Source organism: Lutra lutra, chromosome 14 (assembly GCF_902655055.1).
Source record: "Lutra lutra chromosome 14, mLutLut1.2, whole genome shotgun sequence".
NCBI lineage: Eukaryota > Metazoa > Chordata > Mammalia > Carnivora > Mustelidae > Lutra > Lutra lutra.
This window is the reverse complement of record NC_062291.1, coordinates 10,030,552-10,053,596: the sequence shown is the minus strand read 5'-3', so window position 1 is coordinate 10,053,596 and position 23,045 is coordinate 10,030,552. Positions and strand designations below refer to the sequence as shown.

General features: G+C 35.7%; 1 protein-coding gene across 8 annotated transcripts in view; it reads right to left on the bottom strand.

Annotated features, from left to right (window-relative positions):
- Positions 1–23,045, bottom strand: part of RYR2 (ryanodine receptor 2) — a 738,447-nt gene that overhangs the window by 351,316 nt on the left and 364,086 nt on the right. For all 8 annotated transcript variants that reach the window (XM_047702071.1, XM_047702073.1, XM_047702075.1 and 5 more), the window contains 3 exons: positions 10,924–11,088; positions 5,470–5,591; positions 1,131–1,314 (listed from right to left, as the gene is read on the bottom strand). In XM_047702071.1, coding sequence (XP_047558027.1) covers positions 1,131–1,314; positions 5,470–5,591; positions 10,924–11,088 — 471 coding nt within the window. The remainder of the gene's footprint in view (positions 1–1,130; positions 1,315–5,469; positions 5,592–10,923; positions 11,089–23,045) is intronic.

Sequence of the window (23,045 nt, the reverse complement as noted above, 5' to 3'; positions counted from 1 at the left end):
TGTGAATTTCAAAGACCTTTGATGGAAAATCAGGAAACGGTTTTAAAGCTAGAAGAATGTAGAGTTAGGGCTTATGGACCTTTAGCAATATTCGCTAACCTGTTTTCTTTTTTTTTTTTTTTAAAGATTTTATTTATTTATTTGACAGAGAGATCACAAGCAGGCAGAGAGGCAGGCAGAGAAAGAGGAGGAAGCAGGCTCCCCGCTGAGCAGAGAGCCCGATGCCGGGCTCGATCCCAGGACTCTGAGATCATGACCTGAGCCGAAGGCAGCGGCTTAACCCACTGAGCCACCCAGGCGCCCCAACTAACCTGTTTTCTTAAATGCTTTTGCAGAGACGGTTTTCCTCAGACACATTTATTATTCCACATACAGGGAGCACTGAGAAGAATTCGAGCGCCTGCTGAGCTGGCCTGATTTGCCGGCTCACCTCTGACATCCTCCCACTGAAGCTCGTGAATATACGGTACTAATTCCAACACTCATTTCAGGATCGGTAGACCTATCCCTCAGTCCTTCTGTTATTCTGTCTAAGAAATATGGCACTTGAGCTCTTTTTAACTGGAATGCGCATGAAATAAAATCACACAAAAACTGAACACACACAGAAGTAGTAAGTGGAGTTGCTCTAAGCAGAGAGCCCTGAGCTCTGCCTCCCCAGGTGGCCTGCCCTCTCCTGGACAGACTCCCTCCCCGTACAAAGGATCCTGTGGATCCTCAGGCATGTCCAAGTAGCCTCAAGAACTTCTGGAATAGTCTAAAAACCCTCTTGTTTTTCAAAGCTCGTATTCGTTTAGACACTTCAAGATACTGCGTTTCTATAACGAACACGAAGTAAACTGCAGTGCAATGAATGATGGGCATATACGGCTGAGCAGACGGCAAACTCAAATGTCTTTAGCCAGGGGAGGGAAGTGTTCCATTTTTTTTTTTTTTTTTTTTTTTTAAGTGAGCACTCTCTGACAGAGAAACAAAACTAATTGCAGGATTCCTCCAAGGCCTGGTTCCCTTATGCCACAGTTGACCTGCTCATCCAACTCAAAATGCAAACCTGTCAGAGAAATTCCCCACAGAGAAATTGTTTTCCTGAGACAGCAGCATAGAAGAGACGAATGTCGGTAGAAACTCACCTCTTCCTGGAAGAGATTCTGCCGGTTCTTCAGAGCTCGCAATCTGTTCTGCTTGTCTTCGTGCTCTAAATGCTCGTCTGGGGGGTGAAAGTAACCAATCAGGTCCTGCAGACTTAGACTCACAGATTCTATAGGAAGGTCCACCGTGGAAGACTTCACTTTCTTGCTGAGTGCATCAAGGCCCCTAAAATAAATAACAAACATTTGTCTGTATCAGCGATCTGCAATCTTTTTTATTTTTTAGACAACAGAGGATGTTATGCTTTATTCTCTGTCCCTACACCTCTGTAAAAGGAACCCATAAGCAAGGTCCTAGTTTTCCTCAAACAGCAGTAACCAATATATTCAAATAAAAAATTCTAAACTTGGTCAAGTGTATATGATGCTGTACTAGAACCACCAGCATCAAGAGAAACTCATCTAGACAAAAACCTAAAGGGCCTCAAGAACCAATTCCTACAAAGCCCATGGTCTCAATATTTAGAAACCAGTTGAATTGCATTTTAAAATCACTACGTACACTTCAAGGTTTAAGATGCAGCTTTCCCAGCTTCAGAATTCTGACTGTACTTGTTCTGTTTTTTGTTTGTGGAGAAGGAACTGTTAACTGCTAATGATCAGGGACCCCCACTGCCATTCAGAAAATTCCTGCCTGTTTAAAAAATACATTTTGATGTTAATTTTTAAAATTTTCTCAATAAGAAAATAATATATTAAAATGCTTTTCTCTTATCTGACAAAAAAGTATTTAAAATTGGATTAAGAAATATCGTGTTGCATTTTCTTCAAAGAAAAACATATTACTGGCATGTCAATGTGTTAAGTTGGTAAGCTTTCTGAGATTCTGAGTTTTGAAATTCACAGCTTTGAATGTATCTGGAAAGAACTTTAAAATATGGTATCTGTAAATAAAAATTCTTTCAAGATAAGGGATGCCTGTGTGGCTCAGTTAGTGAAGCATCTGCCTTTGGCTCAGGTCATGATCCCAGGATCCTGGGATCGAGCCCCACCTCGGGCTCTCTGCTCAGCAGGGAGCCTGCTTCTCCCTCTCTGTCTGCCTGCCACTCCACCTGCTTATGCTCTTTCTCTCTGCCAAATATATAAATAAAATCTTCAAAATCATTTCAAATAAGAAGTTTATTTAAAAAAACATACAACAGACACCATAAAATAATGGGAGAAAGCATCTACAATAGTTGATAAAGCGATACTCACATTAGGCATGACAAAATTTAATGCATAAAATATTATACTTCCTTTCCTGTTCTCTGCAACAGCAAAATTATATGGCAATATTTTATTCCAAGGAAATGTTTCTGGCTAATTATCTGTTTTAGAATTTATAATTTAAAAACAATAAGGGCCTCATAAATGAAAATTGGCTTATCTTTGAATTTACAATGCTCACAAATATTTAAGCTGCATCATCAATTACATAAAGATTACAAATAATTTTCAAATAGTTGATTTCAGCTTTTTAAGGAGTAGAAATAGGAAAACTGTACTTTTCTGAAGTTTTTGTCTGCAATTTCATTACAATCCATTACATGGAACTTATCTACTGCCTAGTTTTATCATCTCTTTAAGTCTTTCTATGCTCAAAAAGTAAAATAAATGACTTTTCAGAAGAAAACTATTTCTCCCCTTCTACAATGAAATTTATATACAATGATATACTTCTGTTTTAAACATTTTATCCTATTACACTTTAGTTGAATCATAAATATATTTATAAAGAAGTCAAAGTCAACTCTCACACTAAAGTGAATGAAATTCAAAAGTTATTCATATATAGTATTTGCATTTTTTAAAAAATTTTTTTCATTTGAGAGAGAGAGAGAGAGAGAGCAAGTGTGTGGGCCAAGAACCCATGTGTGTGGCAGGGGGGTGGTGGGGGAGGGGAGATGGACAAGCAGACTCCCTATTCAGTGTGAGCCAGACAGGAACCTCAATCCCATAACCTGAGATCATGACCCAAGCCAAAAGAACAGCTGGAAACTCAATCGACTAAGCCACCCAGGTGCCCCATCAAATTTAATATCTAAATTTTTAAATGTAAAAGGAAATAATAAATGTCAGTTTTTAGGTTATTAAGTTGAATATATCTGCTATCTGTAATGTAACCATTAAATTAGTTTCTAGAAGCCTCTGTCAGACAAATACTATCCAAGACTCCTAAAATTGTTATTTAAGTTTTACAACATCTGTTTCCTATGAAGATATTCATCATCTTAATTTATCAAGAACAAAAATATGAAGAGAAAAAAACAATTAAGGTAACCAAAGGTAGTAAAATCATACTATATCAGAGCAAAAGTTAAAGTCATGAATTTCGTCTCTACATTTTGTACTTTGAGAATCAAAAATATTACTACTGAATACAGATTCCTCCCTAATATAATTACTTCAAGAATACATTCATTAATATACCTAAAGGAAAAGAAGGTTTTATATGTTTTTCTTGCAGTTGAGAAAAATAGAATCACTTCTCACAACACAAATGCAAACACACACACACACACACCATTCTGCCACCATCACTACCCTGACCTGGAACACAGAGACCAGAAGGGTGACAAAAAATAAACTGAGGGGCGCCTGTGTGGGTCAGTCAGTTAAGCGTCTGACTCTTGGTTTCAGCTCAGGTCATGATCGCAGGGTTGTGAGATCAAGCCCCATGTCAGGGTCCATGCTCAGTGTGGAGTCTGCATAGAATTCTCTTCCTCTCCCTCTACTCTTTCTCCCATTTGAGCATGCACTCCTGTACTCTCTCTCTCTAAAATAAATGAAATCTTAAAAAGAAAAGAAACTACATAAGAAATCACAAATGAAGAAAAACTAAATGACCTTGACTCTCACTCTAAGAAGTAAAGACAGAAGTCTGCCTCTGCATTTTTAAAAATTAGGCTCTTTATAGTAAATAAACCTACATTAATAAAATGGACACTTAAAAAATTACTTTAAAAAATATATAGGTGCCAATATTATAAAGACATGGAGATTTTTAAGAATCCTGGTGCTTTCATGAATATTATGGAAGGATCAAATTATTTTACTTAAAATAACATACCCTTTAAAATATTCTGTAATTATGTAAAATGTTTTAACATTTCTAAGATACGTTAAAGAGCTGTATAAATTCAGGAAGTCCAATAGCTCAGTAAATACTAACGAGCATATAAGTAAAACTCACATGTATAAAAAACATATGAACATAGTGATTTACATGAACATAGTGTTCACTACGAACATAGTGAACATGTGATTTACACAGGTAAATCACAAAGAAAAATAAAGAAAACTGATCAACAAACATGAAATACCTATTTTCACAATTCTTAAACAAATTCAACTTAAAAATTATTATAAATACATACAAATATATATATATCTGTATATATACACACACACGTAAATTTTTTTCTCATCAAATTGGCAAGTTTAAAGAGACATATGATACAACCATCACAAGTCAGAATGTATATTGGTATAATGAAACCAGGAAACACCTTGACCATGAGCTTGATTTAGTTTGTCGATATGTAACTGTTTCTATTAGGAAGTAGGAAAAATTATTTATTACATGAATCATTTTTAAATACCATTCAAGGAGTGCCTGGGTGATTTAGTTGGTTAAGAGTCCAACTTTTGATTTCAGCTGAGGTCATGATCTCAGGGTTGTGAGATGGAGCCTTGCATTCGACTCCACACTGGCCATGAAGCCTGCTTAAGATTCTCTTTCCCTCTCTCCCTCTCCCCCTCTCCGCACCCTTTAAAATCAATACATACATATACATATTCATACAGTTCAAAACTCACAAGTATCTAGGCTTCATTACCCTCAGTATGAAAGGAAATTTAAATAGTTCCAACAAAAGGGTATATTATAGAATAATCCTGAGCTATAGCTACAAATTATAAGTTACACACACAATTTGTAAAAATCACATCCCCTTTTTTGAAAGTTTATTTATAAGAAAGACATAAAATCATCTGTCTTTTTTTTTTTAAAGATTTTATTTATTTATTTGACAGACAGAGATCACAAGTAGGCAGAGAAGCAGGCAGAGACAGAGGAGGAAGCAGGCTCCCAGCCGAGCAGAGAGCCTGATGCGGGGCTTGATCCCAGGACACCGGGATCATGACCTGAGCCAGAGGCAGAGGCTTTAACCCATTGAGCCACCCAGGTGCCCCTCATCTGTCATTTTCTAAAATGTACTGCCATCCTACCAATTTATAGGTTTACCACCATTGTATATCTTAGACTTATATATTTGTAGACCCGATAAGGAAACTGAAATAAAATGTCAAACAACTACTATGACAAAAGAAAATGTACCTTATAAATCTATTGAAAAGGAAGACTGTACTCCGGATGACTCGTGCAGTCCGTGATTCTTCATGCTGAGATCTAGATAAATTCAAGCCATCGTCCATGTGACCTTCGTGATGCATAATAGCCTGTAGAAATGCAGAAATAACACCATTACTCCCATCTCCTTTCTAAATGGGTGTTAAGAAGATGTGCACTCCAAAGGTAAGCTCTAACAATAAATAGAATCAAAAAGGAGGTACAAGGGGCGGTAAGCTGATATGTCCATTTAAAATAATGAGCGCAGGTCTCTTACAAACCACTCACTCAATATATTGAGTTTTTCATTTAAAGATGAGACAGTAAATGGGTTGAACAAGAGAGACGCCAGAATGTTCTCATGTATCTATGTTCAGTGACTGAACTACAATCTAAGCAAACTCAGAACAAAGCAGTAAAGGAAAACATTGCATTGGTATACTAGTTAGATGGCAGTTCTGAACACAGACTGAGTAATAAGTACTGATCATTGTTTCTAAGGCATTTAAGTTCTTTTAAAAATGCAATTTTACTAGTTTTGTTAGGCTTTATGTTTTTGAGCTTTCTATGAAAGTAATAACATAAATGTAGAAATCTTAGATGAACGGCTGAATAAAGGCTCCGTGCAGCCAACACTCCAACCAAGAAAGAGAACATTATAGTACCTTAAAGTCTCCCCTAGTGCTCCCTTACTGTCCCCATCCTCCACACTGCTCTCCACCTTCCCAACTCTTCATAGCAAAGGTCAATCGTGTGCTACACATAAATGGGACTATGTGTATCTAGCGTCCTTCACTCAGTGCTTGTTGCAAGACATTTCAGCACATCTAAACATGTGTACTGAACTAAAATTAATAACTAGAATTAAAATTATACACTATCTAGAAAGTAAAGAGGAACTCCTTAGACCAAAATCAATGAGACAGAGATATGTCTGTATTCAAAGTCAACTCTGTAGCCTTAAATGTCTTCATTGACAAAGGAAAAAAATGATTAAAATGAGGGAACATAATAACTGTTGTTAAGATCAAACAAAAACAAAGTGGAAAAGTGGAATTAAGGAACATAAAAAGAGGAATTAATGAACTAGAAACCAAATAAAGTGCTAAAAAGGATGAATAACCCAAAATTCGATTCTTTGAGAAGATAAATAGATAAACCTTTCACAACCCAGGGTAAAGATAAAATTTTTTTTTAAGATTTTATTTATTTATTTGACAGACAAGAGATCACAAGTAGGCAGAGCAGCAGGCAGAGAGAGAGAGATAGGAGGAAGCAGGCTCTCCACTGAGCAGAGAGCCTGATGCGGGGCTCGATCCCAGGACCCTGAGATGATGACCTGAGCCGAAAGCAGAGGCTGTAACCCACTGAGCCACCCAGGTGCCCCTAAAGATAAAAATTTTAAGAAGAAGAAAAAACACAAAATAAGATACAAGATGCAAAAAGACATTAAAATTGTAGCACTGTCATAAGTCAATACTATTTACAACTCAATGGTGAAAAAGTAAATATCCCAGAGGAAACAGATGGTTTCCCAGCAGATTAAGAATCAAATCAAGTAGGAAAGTTCATGAGATCAATTTACTTAAAAGAGACTAGAAAGGAAATTTAGGAGTTGATATTTAAAAGATCCCAGGTTTACAAGCAAACGCTAATGAATCTTCAAAGAACAGAAAATTTTCACAGTAAACTGGTCCTGACCAGGGGTCAGGAAACTATGGCCTGTTGCCTTTTTTAGTACAGCCTGTGAGTGTTAAATGAATTTTACATTTTTGTATGGTTGAAAAAGACCAAAAAAGAATATTGTGTGACATATGAAAATTCCATGAAATTCAACTTTCAGTATCCCTAACAAAGAAAAGTTAATTTTAACTCTGAATATATATGTAATAATTCTAAATAAAATATAAATAAGATCTAATAATATTTAAAAAGCATAATAAACAATGGCCAAATAGGGTTTCATTTATGCCTTTACGGATTCTTCAATATCGTAACGTCTATTACATTATTTACCAACAAATTGAAGGACACTAAAACATGATTTATAATTCCTTTAATTGATAAAATTCAGCAATAATTCCTAAGTTTTTAAAAAGCCAGAAAAACAGGAATAGCAGGATATCATTTACATATAAACTATGTCAATTCTCTGTAGGATCTAAGAATGTATAACTTCTGTGAAACAGGAGTGAAGATTCACAATAAGAAAGCACAAGAGATGAGCATCCGGAAGAGATGAAAAACAGAAAGCTGACATAAAAAGTGACTGGGGGCGAGACCATGAAATATTATAAGAAAAGTGAAATTTCAAAGGCTCTGAAAGAATTTAAGGATACAAGCACCAAACACAACAAAATGAGTGATTTGGAAGACACAACTGAGAAGCCAGATCTAGAAACTAGGAAGAAAGGTAAGAATACAGAAAGAGAAGATGGCCAACATGGAGAAGAGGAACAAGCCCATTTTCTGAGAAAGAAACTAACAAACAGAAGGGAAACAGAAACCAAAGATATACTTGTACAATTCTCCCAATTTTAAAAAGACCTACATGTGTGAATTAAAAATTCTTGGTAACAGATGTTTTCAGATTTTCTTAAAAAGGTAATACATTATATAAACTGTATACTATTTGTAATATTCTAGTGTCATCTGTACATTACTCTACAACCAATGAGTTTATATTTCAGCAGCAAAACATGAATATTCACATAATATGGGATATATTAAAGCTATGAATTGTGATTCAAACATCTTTTTTAACTAAGCAAGTTTTTATTTATATAAAGCAACAGAAAGACAGTTTCAAATATATAAAAGTCTGGCAAATATATGACCAACATGCTTTTCTTGAAAATTAAAATGATTTAAGCCACTAGCTAACTGGGAAGTATATAAAACTTAGGAAATCTGGACTGAGAGGTTCTCATATATCATGACCACAATGAAGTCTTCCCCTAAGGATTTAATATGGTAGATGGTTCTCCAAGTGGTAATAAGTCTACCATAGAGACTTTACTGGATTATCTCATCTTTGGCCTATAAAGTCTGTCTTCTCTAACTTAAGACTGGTTAGCTTCTCAACACCCTTAGCTTTCTAAAAGGAAAGTTCTATTCTAGCCGATGACGGTGAGTATAAGTCCCACTTTGACTTTAACCCATGGTTAAGTAATAAGACAGCAGAGTAATTATTAAGAACCCCAGCATAACTGCAATGGACGGAAGACAGAGAAAGGACTGATTAAGCAATGATCTTGTGGAATTATCACAGGAAGTAAAGCTCATCCATGATGGGCTTTGAACATGGCAGTCATAAAGCCTGATTAGATTGGAGAGAAGTAAGACTGAAGGCAAGCAGACACACTGGTTAAGAGGCTCTAGAAATAGTGCACACAAGGGATGAGAAAGGCTGAACTAGATCTGCAGGGATGTGGTGGAGGGAATTACTTTGAGGTCCACTTAGAAGAAAAAATTTCCAGGGCTTGGCAGTTTCATTGAAGTTAGCAGAAGGGGGAAAGGTAATTGTGGGAACTCTTGGTATTTAATTCCCAGACAACATATTTAAAAGACATATGTAGAGTTTGGTTTAAAATGTTCCTATTTAAAATAAGCCAGAAATCATTTTATTTGCAACTATTTTAATTTATAATAAAAACTATGCCATGAGGCGTGTGGTTTTAAAAAATTCATTCAGGTGGTACTTGGGCAAAAAAGGACTGAAGAAAATTGTTTAAGCCATATATATATATATATATTTAAGTATTGTGAATATATATATATGTATGTATGTATGTGTATGTATGTGTATATATATACATATATATATGTATATATATATATTTTTTGCATTTACCACTTAAGTAGAGAGAATGGGGAAATGGCACCTGAAGTTTCTAGTGATCTTCTGATCAAAACTTATTTCTATCTTTGCAAAAATATGACAGAGCCCCTGGGTGGCTCAGCAGGTTAAATGTCCCACTCTTGCTTTCAGCTCAGGTCATGGTCTTTGAGGTCCTGAGATGGAGCCCTGCATCAGGTTCTACACTCAGTGGGGAGTCTGCTTGAGATTCTTCCTCCCTGCACCCCCCCCAACTCTCTGTCTCTGTCTCTCTCTCTCAAATAAATACATCTCTAAAAAATGTGCCTATATGTTACCATTTCTACCTATATTTTTCCTGTAACCATTTATCATATTCAACTCTTTTTAAAAAAATATTTTATTTATTTGTTTGACAGAGAGATCACAAGTAGGCAGAGAGGCAGCCAGAGAGAGAGAGGGAAGCAGGCTCCCTGCTGAGCAGAGAGCCCGACATGCGGCTCAATCCCAGGACCCTGAGATCATGACCCGAGCTGAAGGCAGAGGCTTAATAAACCAAGCCACCCAGGCACCCCTATCATATTCAACTCTTTAAAAAAAAAAAGCTATAATGAAAATGTGGTGCTAGAAAAGAGCTCAAAGAAAGTCATATCTAAGTTAAAAATTTTGCTTTGTTTCCTCTCTCTGTTCCTTGTGATTTACGCAATCATACTTTGAATGTTTACTTTTCTGGTAAATATCAGTGTATAACATTGATACTGCATAGAGTATGCAGTAGGACAAATCCAATAAAATCTCCATCCATAAAATGAAATAAAAAGCCTTGTACAGAACTCATCCCCACTATGACAAGCAATGACAGTATTTATCCTTTGATGTGGTAGTAATCAGAAGGAAGCATGGGGTGGGTGAGAAGGGGTGGCTGAAAGTGTTTCTAAAATATGTAAATTTTTCTAGAGCACACATCAAAGAAAGGTTTTTTTAAAGGTAAAATTTTAATTATATATTTGATTTTCCCTAATATATCCAAAATATTATTATTTCAACAAATAAACAGAACAAAGCTGTTAACGAAGTATTTAGCATTCCCTTTTTGTTGTTCTTTGCCTTCAAAATCCAGTGTATTTATTTTTTATACTTACTTATTTTTCACACTTATAGAATTATCTTGATTTGGATACCAAATTATTGGTGAAAATACTTATTTTAGAATTGATATTTATAGTTGGAAAAGGACGTTCACTTACCGAAGTTGTCCCAAAATGCACAAAAATCTAATAACTTAATCAAGTGTACACCTTTAAATTTAAATCAATTAATTACTTAGCGTGCATGAGCTCTCCTGCATTTTAGAGACATAACCCTGGCAGGAGCACGGAGAACAAAGTGAAGGAAGCTGTAGACTGCTAGAATCCAGAAAAGAATGTATTTCTTAGCTTAGTATTTCAAGCCATGATGTGACATCCGGCATTGCTACCTCACAAAAACCAAAGAGATGATTATGGCGGGATTTGACCGTTTTGCGTGTTTAGCAGGTGGCTCAAAGTGTTAGCTACCTCTGCTCTTTTTGCATATTTTTGTCATACAAAATGGCGGCCATAAACTGCGTGTTTACATAATCTTACCTTACGTTGTATGGATCCCATCCTCACTGATTTCACATCCACAGACTGGTAAGTAAGCCACAGGCCTGTATTTATATGTTGTATATAGCATACTGAGTCTCCATATTTTATTTCAGATGTGCCCATGCCATCAACTTCTTTTCTCACTCCTACATCCAATTTTTCCTAAGAAGAGAAAAGAAAAAAAAAAAAAGAAGAACAGGATAAGCAAAAGTCCTGAAAATACCAGTATGACTTATGTGTGAGTGTGTGTATACATACATATATATACATTTAATACATATATATTTTTAAAAGATTTTATTTTTTCCTGAGCACAGACAGACAGAGACAGAAGCAAAGGCAGAAGCAGGCTCGCTGCTGAGCAGGGAGCCCAACGTCGAACTCGATCCTAGGACCCTGGGGTCATGCTCTGAGCCAAAGGCAGACACTTAACTGACTGGCTCACCCAGGTGCCCAAGGTACTAGTTCATATTGAAAGAACTTTGCCTTTTTATAGCTATGTTCCTTGAAAAATTCAGCAGTCTGACATCCTTCAAAATAATAATGTCAAATACTCTATTCCAGCAATTCAACTGATACTGAAAATCAAAGTGGGAAATTATTAAGATAAATAAACATACCTTGAATTATTCACACTGGTAGGATATTATTTTGGCCCTAACATAAAATTTTACATTGCTTAAAGGCAAACTCCAAACCAGAGATCTTAATATTAGTAGCTTATGCTTCATATTGTTTCCAGATTTTTTTTAAAAGATCTTATTTATTTATTTGACAGACTGAGATCACAAGTAGGCAGAGAGGCAGGCAGAGGGAGAGGAAGCAGGCTCCCTGCTGAGCAGAGAGCCCAATGCGGAGCTCCATCCCAGGACCCTATCATGACCTGAGCCGAAAGCAGAGGCTTTAACCCACTGAGCCATCCAGGCACCCCCAGATTTTTTTTTCATTATTGGCAATTAAGGGCATAGGTTTAAGGGAACAGAAAATCCAGTTCTGAGTTCAATCTCTGCCACTGATTATCTCTGTGACCTTAAGACAATTTAAGTAAACTTTTTCAGCCTCAAGTTTCTCATCTGTAAATAAAGCTAAGGAAAGTACCTCGCCCATAGTATCAGAAAAAAATGAGATAAGGCACGTAAAGGGTACAGCCTGGTGGCTGGGGCAAAATAAACGCTTACCTAAATTTTAATGATTCTGACTATGAAAATGGTGTCGATAATGTTGATGGTGAGTTACTAAGGATGTTAATAACACTGAGGATTTCTTTTGAACTGATCAAAGCTATAATTCAGTTTCTGCAACTGCAACTTCCAAGGGGGACTACAGAACGATTCGCCCCTAGAGGGCTACTAGGGCAAGTTCCCTGTGTTATGAAGAAACAACCAATCCTCTGATTCCAAATAAACATGGAAATCCCTCCTTATTTTAATGTTTCCTCCTTCAACACACTCTTTCAGTTTTTCCTCCCACACTTACTTCTGGTCTTCAGGCACACATGTCTTTAAGTTCTATACAGTCCTTAAAATAACAGCAAAAAAAAAAAAAAATCTAATGTTCTTTTGGTTACTGTACCTCCTTTTGTGTTTTTTTTTTATTCTTCTCCTTGTTCTAAGTTGTATAGTTAAATTTACTTTAAATTTCATCTGAGTCTTTCTTTGTTTGGCCTTCATAATAATTACACAAATGTTTTAAAGATTAGTTTGGAGTAAACTTTACGGCTGTTACACAAAAAGGAATAATTCATGGAAAACATAATTTTGATAGATTTTGTTTTGCACATTATACTAATAACTCTAAAATGGTTACAAACACTCCAACATTTGAAAATTAAAATGAATTGAAATATTCTTAACACAATCAGTCAAGGTCATATAAGAAAATGAATACAATTATAAGTTGGTTTAACCATCATGCAAATAACTTAAAACACTATTCTAAGAATCTGCAATAAAACAGATTATTAAGCCATTCCAACTTCATTCTGTCAAAGAAGATAAACTACTAATCCATTTACACCAAACCCATCGATGGGAAAATTAAATTCTAGGGGAAAATATAACAATGTAATTATCTCCTCAGGATAAAAACAATGAGCCTCTAACATTCTAACTTTTTGTTTTCCTTTTATCCAAGGGAATTAGTTGCTGGTCTATTTATGGACTGTGGATTGTGTTTTGAGAAGTCACAATTACTAACTGCAAACCTATGTTTTGTTTGGTTTTTATTAAGCAGTTCACTTTACTCTCTGGGTGCAAAGTTTTAATCATGACATTTCAGGAAAACTGGGTAGTAACTCTCTCTGGTCCTCAGGTGAGGGAAGAACTGCTGAAGTCACATTAGCAAAAAGTAACATGTGATTATTCGCTGTATAAAAGAACAAAGGCCATTCATGCTCTTTCTCTTTTATTTCCTGTCATTTTCTCTAAGTCAGGTTTAAGAGAAGGAGAAATCCAGGTGAGAATAACCTAGATGCTTTGAACAACTCTAAGCATGAGTCAAGAATGTGACAGCTACTAAAAGCCTCTAACATAAAATTGGGCTGTATTACTAGAAGTACAGTGTCCAGATTAGGCAAGGATTCATTTTACTAATACTCTGTATTAGCGATACTGTATCAAAAATGCAGCTTTTGGTCTTGGCATCACTTTTTTATTCTTTTTTTCCCCCCCTTATTTTAAATACTTTTATCTCTGCTTTTGTTTCCTTTACTCTGGCTTTAGGAAATGACAGGGTACTTAAGTTGGACTAATCCTACCCATAGATGACAATTATAAAATTTAGGAAAAAAAAATACTTCCCAGAACCTATCCGAAGATCTTTGAAAGGGACAAAAGGCGGGGAGAAATTGGAGAACATTTTTCTCCCTAGAGGAAAACAGGACCCAGGTGATTTTTTTAAAAGCTGCTTTTTGCCCAGGGGTATGCCTTGCCCATCCGCCTGCAGTTCAGGTGGAAGAAATCTGCTGCTTTCCTGACTTGAGATATCAGAGAACACACTTTAGGGTTCACAAGCCACCAGAAAATTAGATGAGCTAAATCCTAGACCAAAAAAGTATCTGCCAAGTTTGCTTATAAAATGCATCTGAATTCTTGCTGACCACTAAACTATGCCCTACAAAAATGACAGTGGATGAGAGCTGAACAAGCCACTGACCCCTGCAAAAGAGAGAACAAAACTGGAGATTCAGTCCAACAGGGTTAAATGCCTGCTAAAACTTCAATCACTCTTACACAAAACAAAAACAAAAAACCTACAGCAAAAAATATAACCCTAACAAAACTGAAGGTCTCTATAACCTATCATTTCTAATATCCAGTATATACTATCAAAAATAAGTAAATGTGAAAAACAAGAAAGGGTGGTCTATACTAAATTAAGAAAACAAAACCAAATGTGGCTCATACAAGAAAGAATAATGACAAGTAACAGAAATGATGCAAAGATGGCCCTTAAAATGAGCAGACAGGGACTTTAAAGCAACTATTATAAATATAAAATACATTCAAGGACATAAAGGAAAACATTCACATAATGAATAAACTGATGGGATTCTCAGTTGAGAAACAGAAATGATATAAAATGAAATGTATTAGCAAAATGGAAGCAATAATTGAAATATAAAATTAATTGGATCAGCTTAACATCAGATTGGAATTACAGACTAAGGAGTCAATGCAGCTGAAAGTAGATCAATAGAAATTTTCCAGTCTCAAGATCAGACTGCTTTTTGGGTTTTTAAAAAGATTTATTTAGAGAGAGAGAGAGAGAATGTACACATGTGCATGGGGGGAGAGGGGAGTGCGCAGAGGGAGAGGGAGAGAGATAGTCCCAGACAGACTCTAGCCTGAATGTGGAACCCGATGTGGGGCTTGATCCCAAGACCCCGAGATCATGACCTGAGCCAAAAACCAAGAGTTAGGCACTTAACCAATGGCACCAACCAGGAACCCCCAAGATCAGATTGCCTTTAAAAGCACTCTGACATAATAGGCATTTTGTCATTAAATAGAAACTTTTCTCCAAAGACTACCTAATATTTAATTCCCATACCTCCTGCATTTAACTTAGGAAATGTTTAGATCCTCACTGTTATCTTAGCATTCACTAACATTCATAAAATTTTAAATAGTCTAATTGTCCATCCTATAAGAATAATCTTGAGATTTGAGAACCATAAAGATGTTCAAAAAGGAAACTCTTTTTGACACAGTCTCGAGTTACTGAAAAAACTTACTTTTCTTTTTAATTTTATTTTTTATAAACAGGGGTACAGGTCTGCGAATCGCCAGGTTTACACACTTCACAGCACTCACCATAGCACATACCCTCCCCAATGTCCATAATCCCACCCCCCCTCTCCCAACCCCCCTCCCCCCATCAACCCTCAGTTTGTTTTGTGAGATTAAGAGTCACTTATGGTTTGTCTCCCTCCCAATCCCATCTTGTTTCATTTACTCTTCTCCTACCCCCTTAACCCCCCATGTTGCAAGAACTTACATTTTTACTATTAGATGATTTTTTGGACAGACATTTCCCCATTTGCTTCACAGACAACCACAGCACACTATACTTCAACTATGAGAGAAATGTCATTCTACTGAAATTGCTTCTTGACTGCCTTCTTTCCCACTTGACTATTAATTAGTTTTTCAAAGGCAGGAATCATATGTCTGGTTCCTTCATCTCAATGGCCCATATCCCCAGGAGCAGAACGGTGCCTGCAAATCCTAGATTCTTGATAAAGATTTATTAGATGAATAAATTTTTAGAGGAAAATCATATACCCCATCAGATTTCCCACAAAAAATATACTTGTAAACTACTTCCAATCCTAACATTCAAATAATTCCACTTATGAATGCTTAGAAAATCTAATTTCCTAATGAATAGCAAAATGGTTTGAGAATTAGAAAAGATCAGTGTGAAAAATACTAAGTGATATTTTGGCTTTGGGCATACCAAACTGGCTCATTAAGCCAAAAGTATTTCTGACAACTGTCCATATTAAGTGATATACAGGCATTGGATAAACCAAATGAAGCTCAATAAGATATTTTTTAGAGGGGCATAGGGCCAGGGGTAGAGGGAGAAGGAGAATCATAAGCAGTCTCCACACCCAGTATGGAGCCTATATGGGGCTCGTGGGGTTCATGACTTGATCCTAAATCAAGAGTTGGACACTTAACCAATTGAGCTATCAGGCACCCCGAGGCTCATTAAAATTTTTGAATTAGTCATGTAGGATTATATTCCTATTATAATGGACAAGGTAGTTCAGAGAAATTCTTCTAGCCTTAATTTAAATCATCCTTAAATCCTTCTAAATTATTCTGTCAGGTGGCTGACAGACAGGAAGTGGGGGGGGGGGAAGGCCTTTATCCTTAAAGGATGGGAGTGTTTGTTTTTGTCCTAGCCAGTTCTCCTTAAGACAAACAATGGTTAAAGTTAGGAAAATTAAAAGGTCAAAATTTTTTGGCTTCTTTATGGTGCCACACTTAAACACAAAATAGTCACTGAGAACTCAGAGTCTAAAAATGCAGAAGGTTTAGAGAAATTATTGGAATGGACAGACCAGGCCAACCTTTGCCTATCCAAGCAGGGTTATAAAATACATAGCTTTTTTTTTTTATTATTCCTGGTGTTCAGAAATCTCACGAGGAGACACTCTGGTGGGTGGGTTTGTGGAGAGAAGGGCTTTAAAAAATTTCTTGTTCTGGAAGCATCTTTGAGCAGCAATGAAACAGGATCACAATACCTTAGGAAAAGCTCTCTGATACCTTGTGTAATCCCTACTTCCTGAGTGTGGTTTTGGCCAATAAAAATGATGGGACAGCACTCATGATTAGATTACATTACATAGCAAAAGTGAAAAGATCTTGCTGATGTACTTAAGATCCCTATTTTAGTTGACAGTGAGCAGATACCCTGGGTTGAGTGACAGTTAATCAGGTGGGTCCTTTACGGAGGTCTTGGGCTTTCCCTGAGCTCAGAGACTGCAAGCAGCTCGCCCCGTGGGGTTCCCTCCTAATCATGATCTTCCTTTCCAGCCATTTGCAGAATAGACTCCAGAATTGCTTAACCAGTCCTCACAATCTCATAAATTGTGATAATTTACATAATAAAAATCCCTTAGTGTACACATATCTCATGCTTCTCTGGTTGAACTTTCATATACTTCATCTTAACTACAGAAGGTTTCCCTGAGCTCATTCTTGAGCTGACTGCCACTAAAAAGGATCAGCATAAAAATTCTAACTGAATTTCTATGTCTTCTATGAAACGATAATTGGCATTATTTTTATTATGCCATCAATATCCCTTGAAAAAGGGTGACTGAAAAAATTCATTTTGAATTTAATCCTGATTTAATCCTGATTAAATGCAAAATCCATCTCCACTGATGATTTTGTGTAACTATTTTGATAAGAAAAAAACAAATTCACTCTGCTTTTATTTTTTCAGCTATTTAATCAATCAAAAGCCATAACAGATGATCACAGGTGAGCAATGCACCTTTTCTAACTGACATTATTATTATTATTATTATTATTATTATTATTATTATTATTAAATCTTTAATTGACTGTGGACTCTGAGAGACAAATTGAGGGTTTGGGGGGGTGGGTGGAGGTGAACCTGGTGGTGGGTATTATGGAGGGCACGTATTGCATGGAGCACTGGGTGTGGTGCATAAACAATGAATTTTGGAACACTGAAAAAGAATAAAATAAAATTTTAAAAAAGAAAAAAGTGAAACAGGAAGAAATACTAAAAAATAATAATAATAAAAGGGGTTTTCGTTTTAGTATTTAAGTCTGGAGTCTGAAATTGCCACATAACCCATCCAAGCCTCAGTTTCTCAACTGCATAATGAAGATTAAAAATATTATCTAAGCTTCATATCTATGATTAAATAAGATAATGGAGGCAAGGTGCTTAGCACATTACTTGGCATATGATAAACTGTTACCCGTTACACTTATTTTCACTGTGTGTGTATATTTTAAAACATCTTAAACATTTTTCAAACCAAAAATTTTAAAAATCCCTAAATAAAAATGATATACTAAAAACTACATCTTGAAAAGTTTTGTTCTTTCTATTTCTGCCATGCAATCCATAAGTCCTGTCATCTCAATGGCAGCCTTTTCGAGGTAGGTATTCCATCATTTCAGCAGCAAAAGGTTTTTGTTCAGGGTGTGTGGAAAAGAGAAAACTGGAGAAAATCACCCACTGGGGAATATTTTAGTGACATATTAAGTTACAGAAAAATTACTTCTTGGGGGGGGGAGCATAATACATTTGTAATTGGCAAGACCTACCTGTGATTAAAACTGACATTTCAACACACTTGAAAGTGATGGTTCAAGTTCTAAGAGTAGAGAAACTGAGGAATACTTAGTCTAAAAAATTTACTTAAATAAAATTGAATCCTTCATTAAGTAAAATATTGTCTTTAAAGGAAAACCAACATAATCACTTTGTAATTTATACATGTATCAAATCATCACATTGTGTAGCTTAAACTTACACATTGTTACATGTCAACTGTATCTCAAGCTGGAAAAAAGAGAACATAGGTTATAAAATAGTGGAAAATAGCTTTATTCTGAGTATTCTGAAAATATATACTTATCAACAATTGTTGAGTCTTCTCTCAAATCATGAATTTGAGACTGGGCACTGAGTGCTCATATTAGTGTCAAAGACATCCCAATGACAATTAAAAAAAAAAAAAAACCCAACTGCTCCTTATATTAACTAGTAGAATAGTTTTCTAAAGCCACTTTCACTTAAAGTTTTAAGAATAATCTTAATGATTTGCTAAACTTTAAGAATATATTTTCAAAGGGGTCTCAATAGTTACAGAGAAGGGACTGCTAATTAAGAACAAAGTATCATGAGAGATGATTTTTACTTCTAGAATTTCCGAAATCATATCCTAAATCCAAGATAAAAGTTGACATTTTCAACTGATGTAGAAAAGTTCAATTTTTCATCAATAATGAAGACTTGAGTTGCAACACAGTAGTTACAACAATCAACAGTCATTATTAATTGTGTACTCAAAACATACTAAGAATAGAAGAAATGCTATATAAAAAAGGTCTCCACCTTCCCGAAATTGAAGTACTCATTATTTTTATTGGAAATAGTATAATAAAAACATATAAAGATATAACAAGCATTTTTAACCTGTCAATAGGACTGAAGAGGGGTGCCTCAGTGGCTCAGTGGGTTAAGCCTCTGCCTTTGGCTCAGGTCATGATCTCAGAGTCCTGGGATTGAGCCCCACATTGGGCTCTCTGCTCAGCGGGGAGCCTGCTTCCCTCTCTCTCTCTGCATGCCCCTCTGCCTACTTGTGATCTCAGTCTGTCAAATAAATAAATAAAATCTAAAAAAAAAAAAAGACTGAAGAAGAAAAAAAGCAAAAAATATACTTTTAAGTGAAAAAAAAATATATATATACACCTTTAAGTGAACCCTATATTTATTTCAAAGACCAGAGGCCATGATCAAATGTGATAATTAATATAGCAATGAGAGAATTTATTTATAATATTTTCTCTAAAATCTTGATAATATGAAAAATGTTTTGTTTTAAAAATAGATAATTTCATGTATAATTAAAGACTATTTTTATTCTGTTTCAGTTGGTTCTAAGTTCAATGCTTCTTTATTGTGTAACTGCAGAAAACAACTTTCCTCAAATAGTTTTCAATTTTAATTATTAGCTTAAATATCCAAATATGTGTCTATTTGCTAATAAGTAAAATACATATATGATACAGTTGTTTCTGAGTAAGGGAATGTAATTTTCCCTACTATATTTCTTTATTCCCTTTAAAAATTTTCTGTGATTATTATACATAATAAAAAAGTAATTTTAGAAAGAAATGATGGAGTTTCTATTTCTATATCATGGGAAAGAACTACCTAATTTGCCAGTGATTTTAGATGAAAATTCTGTGATTGGAGAAATAAAATGTCTTCCTGGCTTTCGCCTCTACCTCACTACTCTCAACCATGTTATCACATATAATTATCATGGTGAATTTAAAAAGTGGGAGTTTAGGACAGTGAATTATCAACTACCTTCATATTAGAGTGATTTAATAGGATATTAGTTTTAGAGAAATCTAATAGTTCATTATGAAGTACCATTGGGATCCGTGTTCTCTATGTCCAGTGTAAGCTATGACATTACACAGTTGCCAAAATCCAGACACAGAACCCCCAAGCAGAGAGGATGAGAAAGATCTAGCCAATAAAAATTCTTCAAATGCCAGCTACACTCTAACAATGACAGACTATTAGCAGAGATATTTGGAGGAAAAGGTTTCAAAATCTACTATTTTGGGCTAGAACTTCTATCCAGAGCTTCTGAAAATATTCATAGTTTTTGAGTAGTTCCATTTCTAGGCATCCAGCAACAAAAAATGTACATAAAACTTAATGTCCAAGAATGTCAGTGCAATGGTTGTTTTCTACTTTAACTTATGTTTTGTTGTTGCAAAAGAAATATGGCTATTGTTAACAAGCAAAATAATCCAGAGATTGTTTTTTAAAAAGTTAAAAAATTTCCCCATACTTAGTCTCGTATACCTTCCATTCTAATGTTTCTAAAGTACTCAAAATTAAAAGATTAGTATAGATCCTTCTGCATCTATCACATAATCAATACCTACACACATACAAGAATATCTTTTTTAAGTGAAAATAAAATAAATTTTTTTAATTACATTATGATTTTCTTTTTAGGATGTATTAGGTACTAGGATGGATATTTTTCTAGGTCAGTATATTCTGAAAGCTAATACCACTTAGCTATCAACTGTATTTGTTGAATATTGGAGTCTTTTCCAATTTTTTTGTCATGACAAAGAATGACGAAGTTAACCTGCACAGGTTTTATAGCAGTTAGACAATCTCCCCATATTAGGAAAAATTACATTGCTATGTGTATGTTCATACACGTTCATGTGTTCATGTATGAACATGTATGTGTTCATGTATGTATAATAGGTGTATGTGTGTTTGGTGGCTCTATGTATACAACAAAGTTTAAAAAATACGTCAATATGCATTTCTCTTTTGTATTTCCAATATCCATGTGAATAACCTATCCCCATTTTGCACAGGCATCCAATTACCTCCTGGAGAATCAGGAATGCTATAGAAAGAACAAAAGGAAAATGGCAGTTTCAGTATTCAGATTTCTACAGAAACAGGAATTTTAGAGACCACTGGAATATGGTTGTTACAGAAATAACAAAAACAGAAAAGATGAACTCAGTATTCAGATTTCTACACCAAAATACTGACTTTTTGCCTGGGAGCCTGTGGAGGGCTGGGGTGGTGCGTCAGCTGTGTGGGGCCCTGCAGGGTGAAAGGCACACCTCCAGACTCCGGGGGCAGCCAGGCAAGGGGATACGTGCGGATGAGTGAACTAGTCAGTTCAGGGTTCCAAGCCTGGAGCTCAGGTGTGGTTATTTAAATCCATGCTGGACAGGCGGTTTAGCGCAGAGATAACTTCCTGTCCATGGTTCTCCCACACTCCCAGCCCAGTGACTTGGACAAGTGATTCATCCCTCCTGCCCTTGGTTCTCCCACCTGTAAAATGGGTGTCTTGATACTCAGTGAGATCAGTTACAGTTGGCAGACCTATAAGAGGTCACAGAAATGTAGCAATTATTGTCTTTAAAAAACCAAGGAGTGTGGAAAGAAAGGGTCCCGGTGAGTTCCCAAGCCAGGTCGAGGCAATCCTTAAATGTTCTGAAGTGAATGAATGTCCATGGAGGGGCAGGGTCCCTGGGTAGGCTCCCCAGGCTCGGACACCCTAAAATTCCTCAGTGGTGTGGAATACATATTCATATATTCCTTATTACATGGCATTTACATCTTCTGTATGTTATCTATCATGAACTGAGAAACAGTGACTTCATGTCTCCTGCCACTAGTTTTTCTGTTTATTTCCTCTTGTATCTCCTATAGGTTTGGTTTAATGAATATGAATACTAAGTCATTTTATTTGCTACATAGATTTGGTTAACTGTTACATCCTCAGGGAACTGCACTGATACTATGATACAAGTATCCTTTGTCTCATTCAATACTTTCTTTTACGTGAATTTCTCCTTATCTGATATTAAATCAGACACTTCTTTGTTCTTATTTGTATTTTCCTGGTATTCCATGAGCCATCTTTTAATTTACAAACTTTCCAAATAAAACTGCTTTGGAGGTATCTCTTAAAGTCAGCATCATTTATACATCACGATCCAATATGAAATTTTTATTTTAAATTGTGATGTTAGCCCATTTTTATGTGTTGATAAGGCAAATACATGAGATGTCCACTCTGTCACATTTTAGGTTTTCTGTTGTTACATTTTTCTGTTTTCTAGTCATTTGCTATGTGGCCTCTTGTCCCTGTTGACTGTGGGTTTCCGTGGCTGTTCTTTTGGCCTTGTCCTCTTTCTACTGGATTGGATTATGGATGATGACAGCAGTAATATTTTTCTCTTTTTTTCACCAAATCCCCTCTCCTTCACCACCTTTTTCATTATACTTTAGTGTTTGCCTTTTTACTGTTAAATCATATACTTCATTACCTGACTTTTCAGTTTTAAAAAATATTACTTGCCTTCTGGTAAGGCAATCAGAGCACTTACTGCCCCTTTGACCTTTTCCCTTTCACCTCCAATTTTGGCTAGATTTTGCCCCTGTAAATGCTTCAGCTTGAAAAACTTTTCCAACATCTTTCATTGTCACATGCCTGTTCAGGTTCTTCTTCTCTGGGATTTTGTTTTGCTAAATTATATTTTGCCCTTAGAAGGTCATGCATTTCCTTTAGTTTTTCTAATTTTCTGCCTTAAAGCTCTGTGTCACTTTAATTGGTACCATCTTTTTTTTTTTTTTTAAACTTAAAAAGGGCTTCTACCATCAGATAACTAATTCCTCTTTGCTGAGCTGAATGTTTGTTTCCCTTTTTGGACTGAGGTAATGGATAATGGATAATGGATAAACTAACAAACTCCCACCCTTGTGCTTAGTTAGGCTTGAGGAAAAAGCCCTCAGCACTAAACTCATTCACAATAAGACCAATTGTCCTTTCC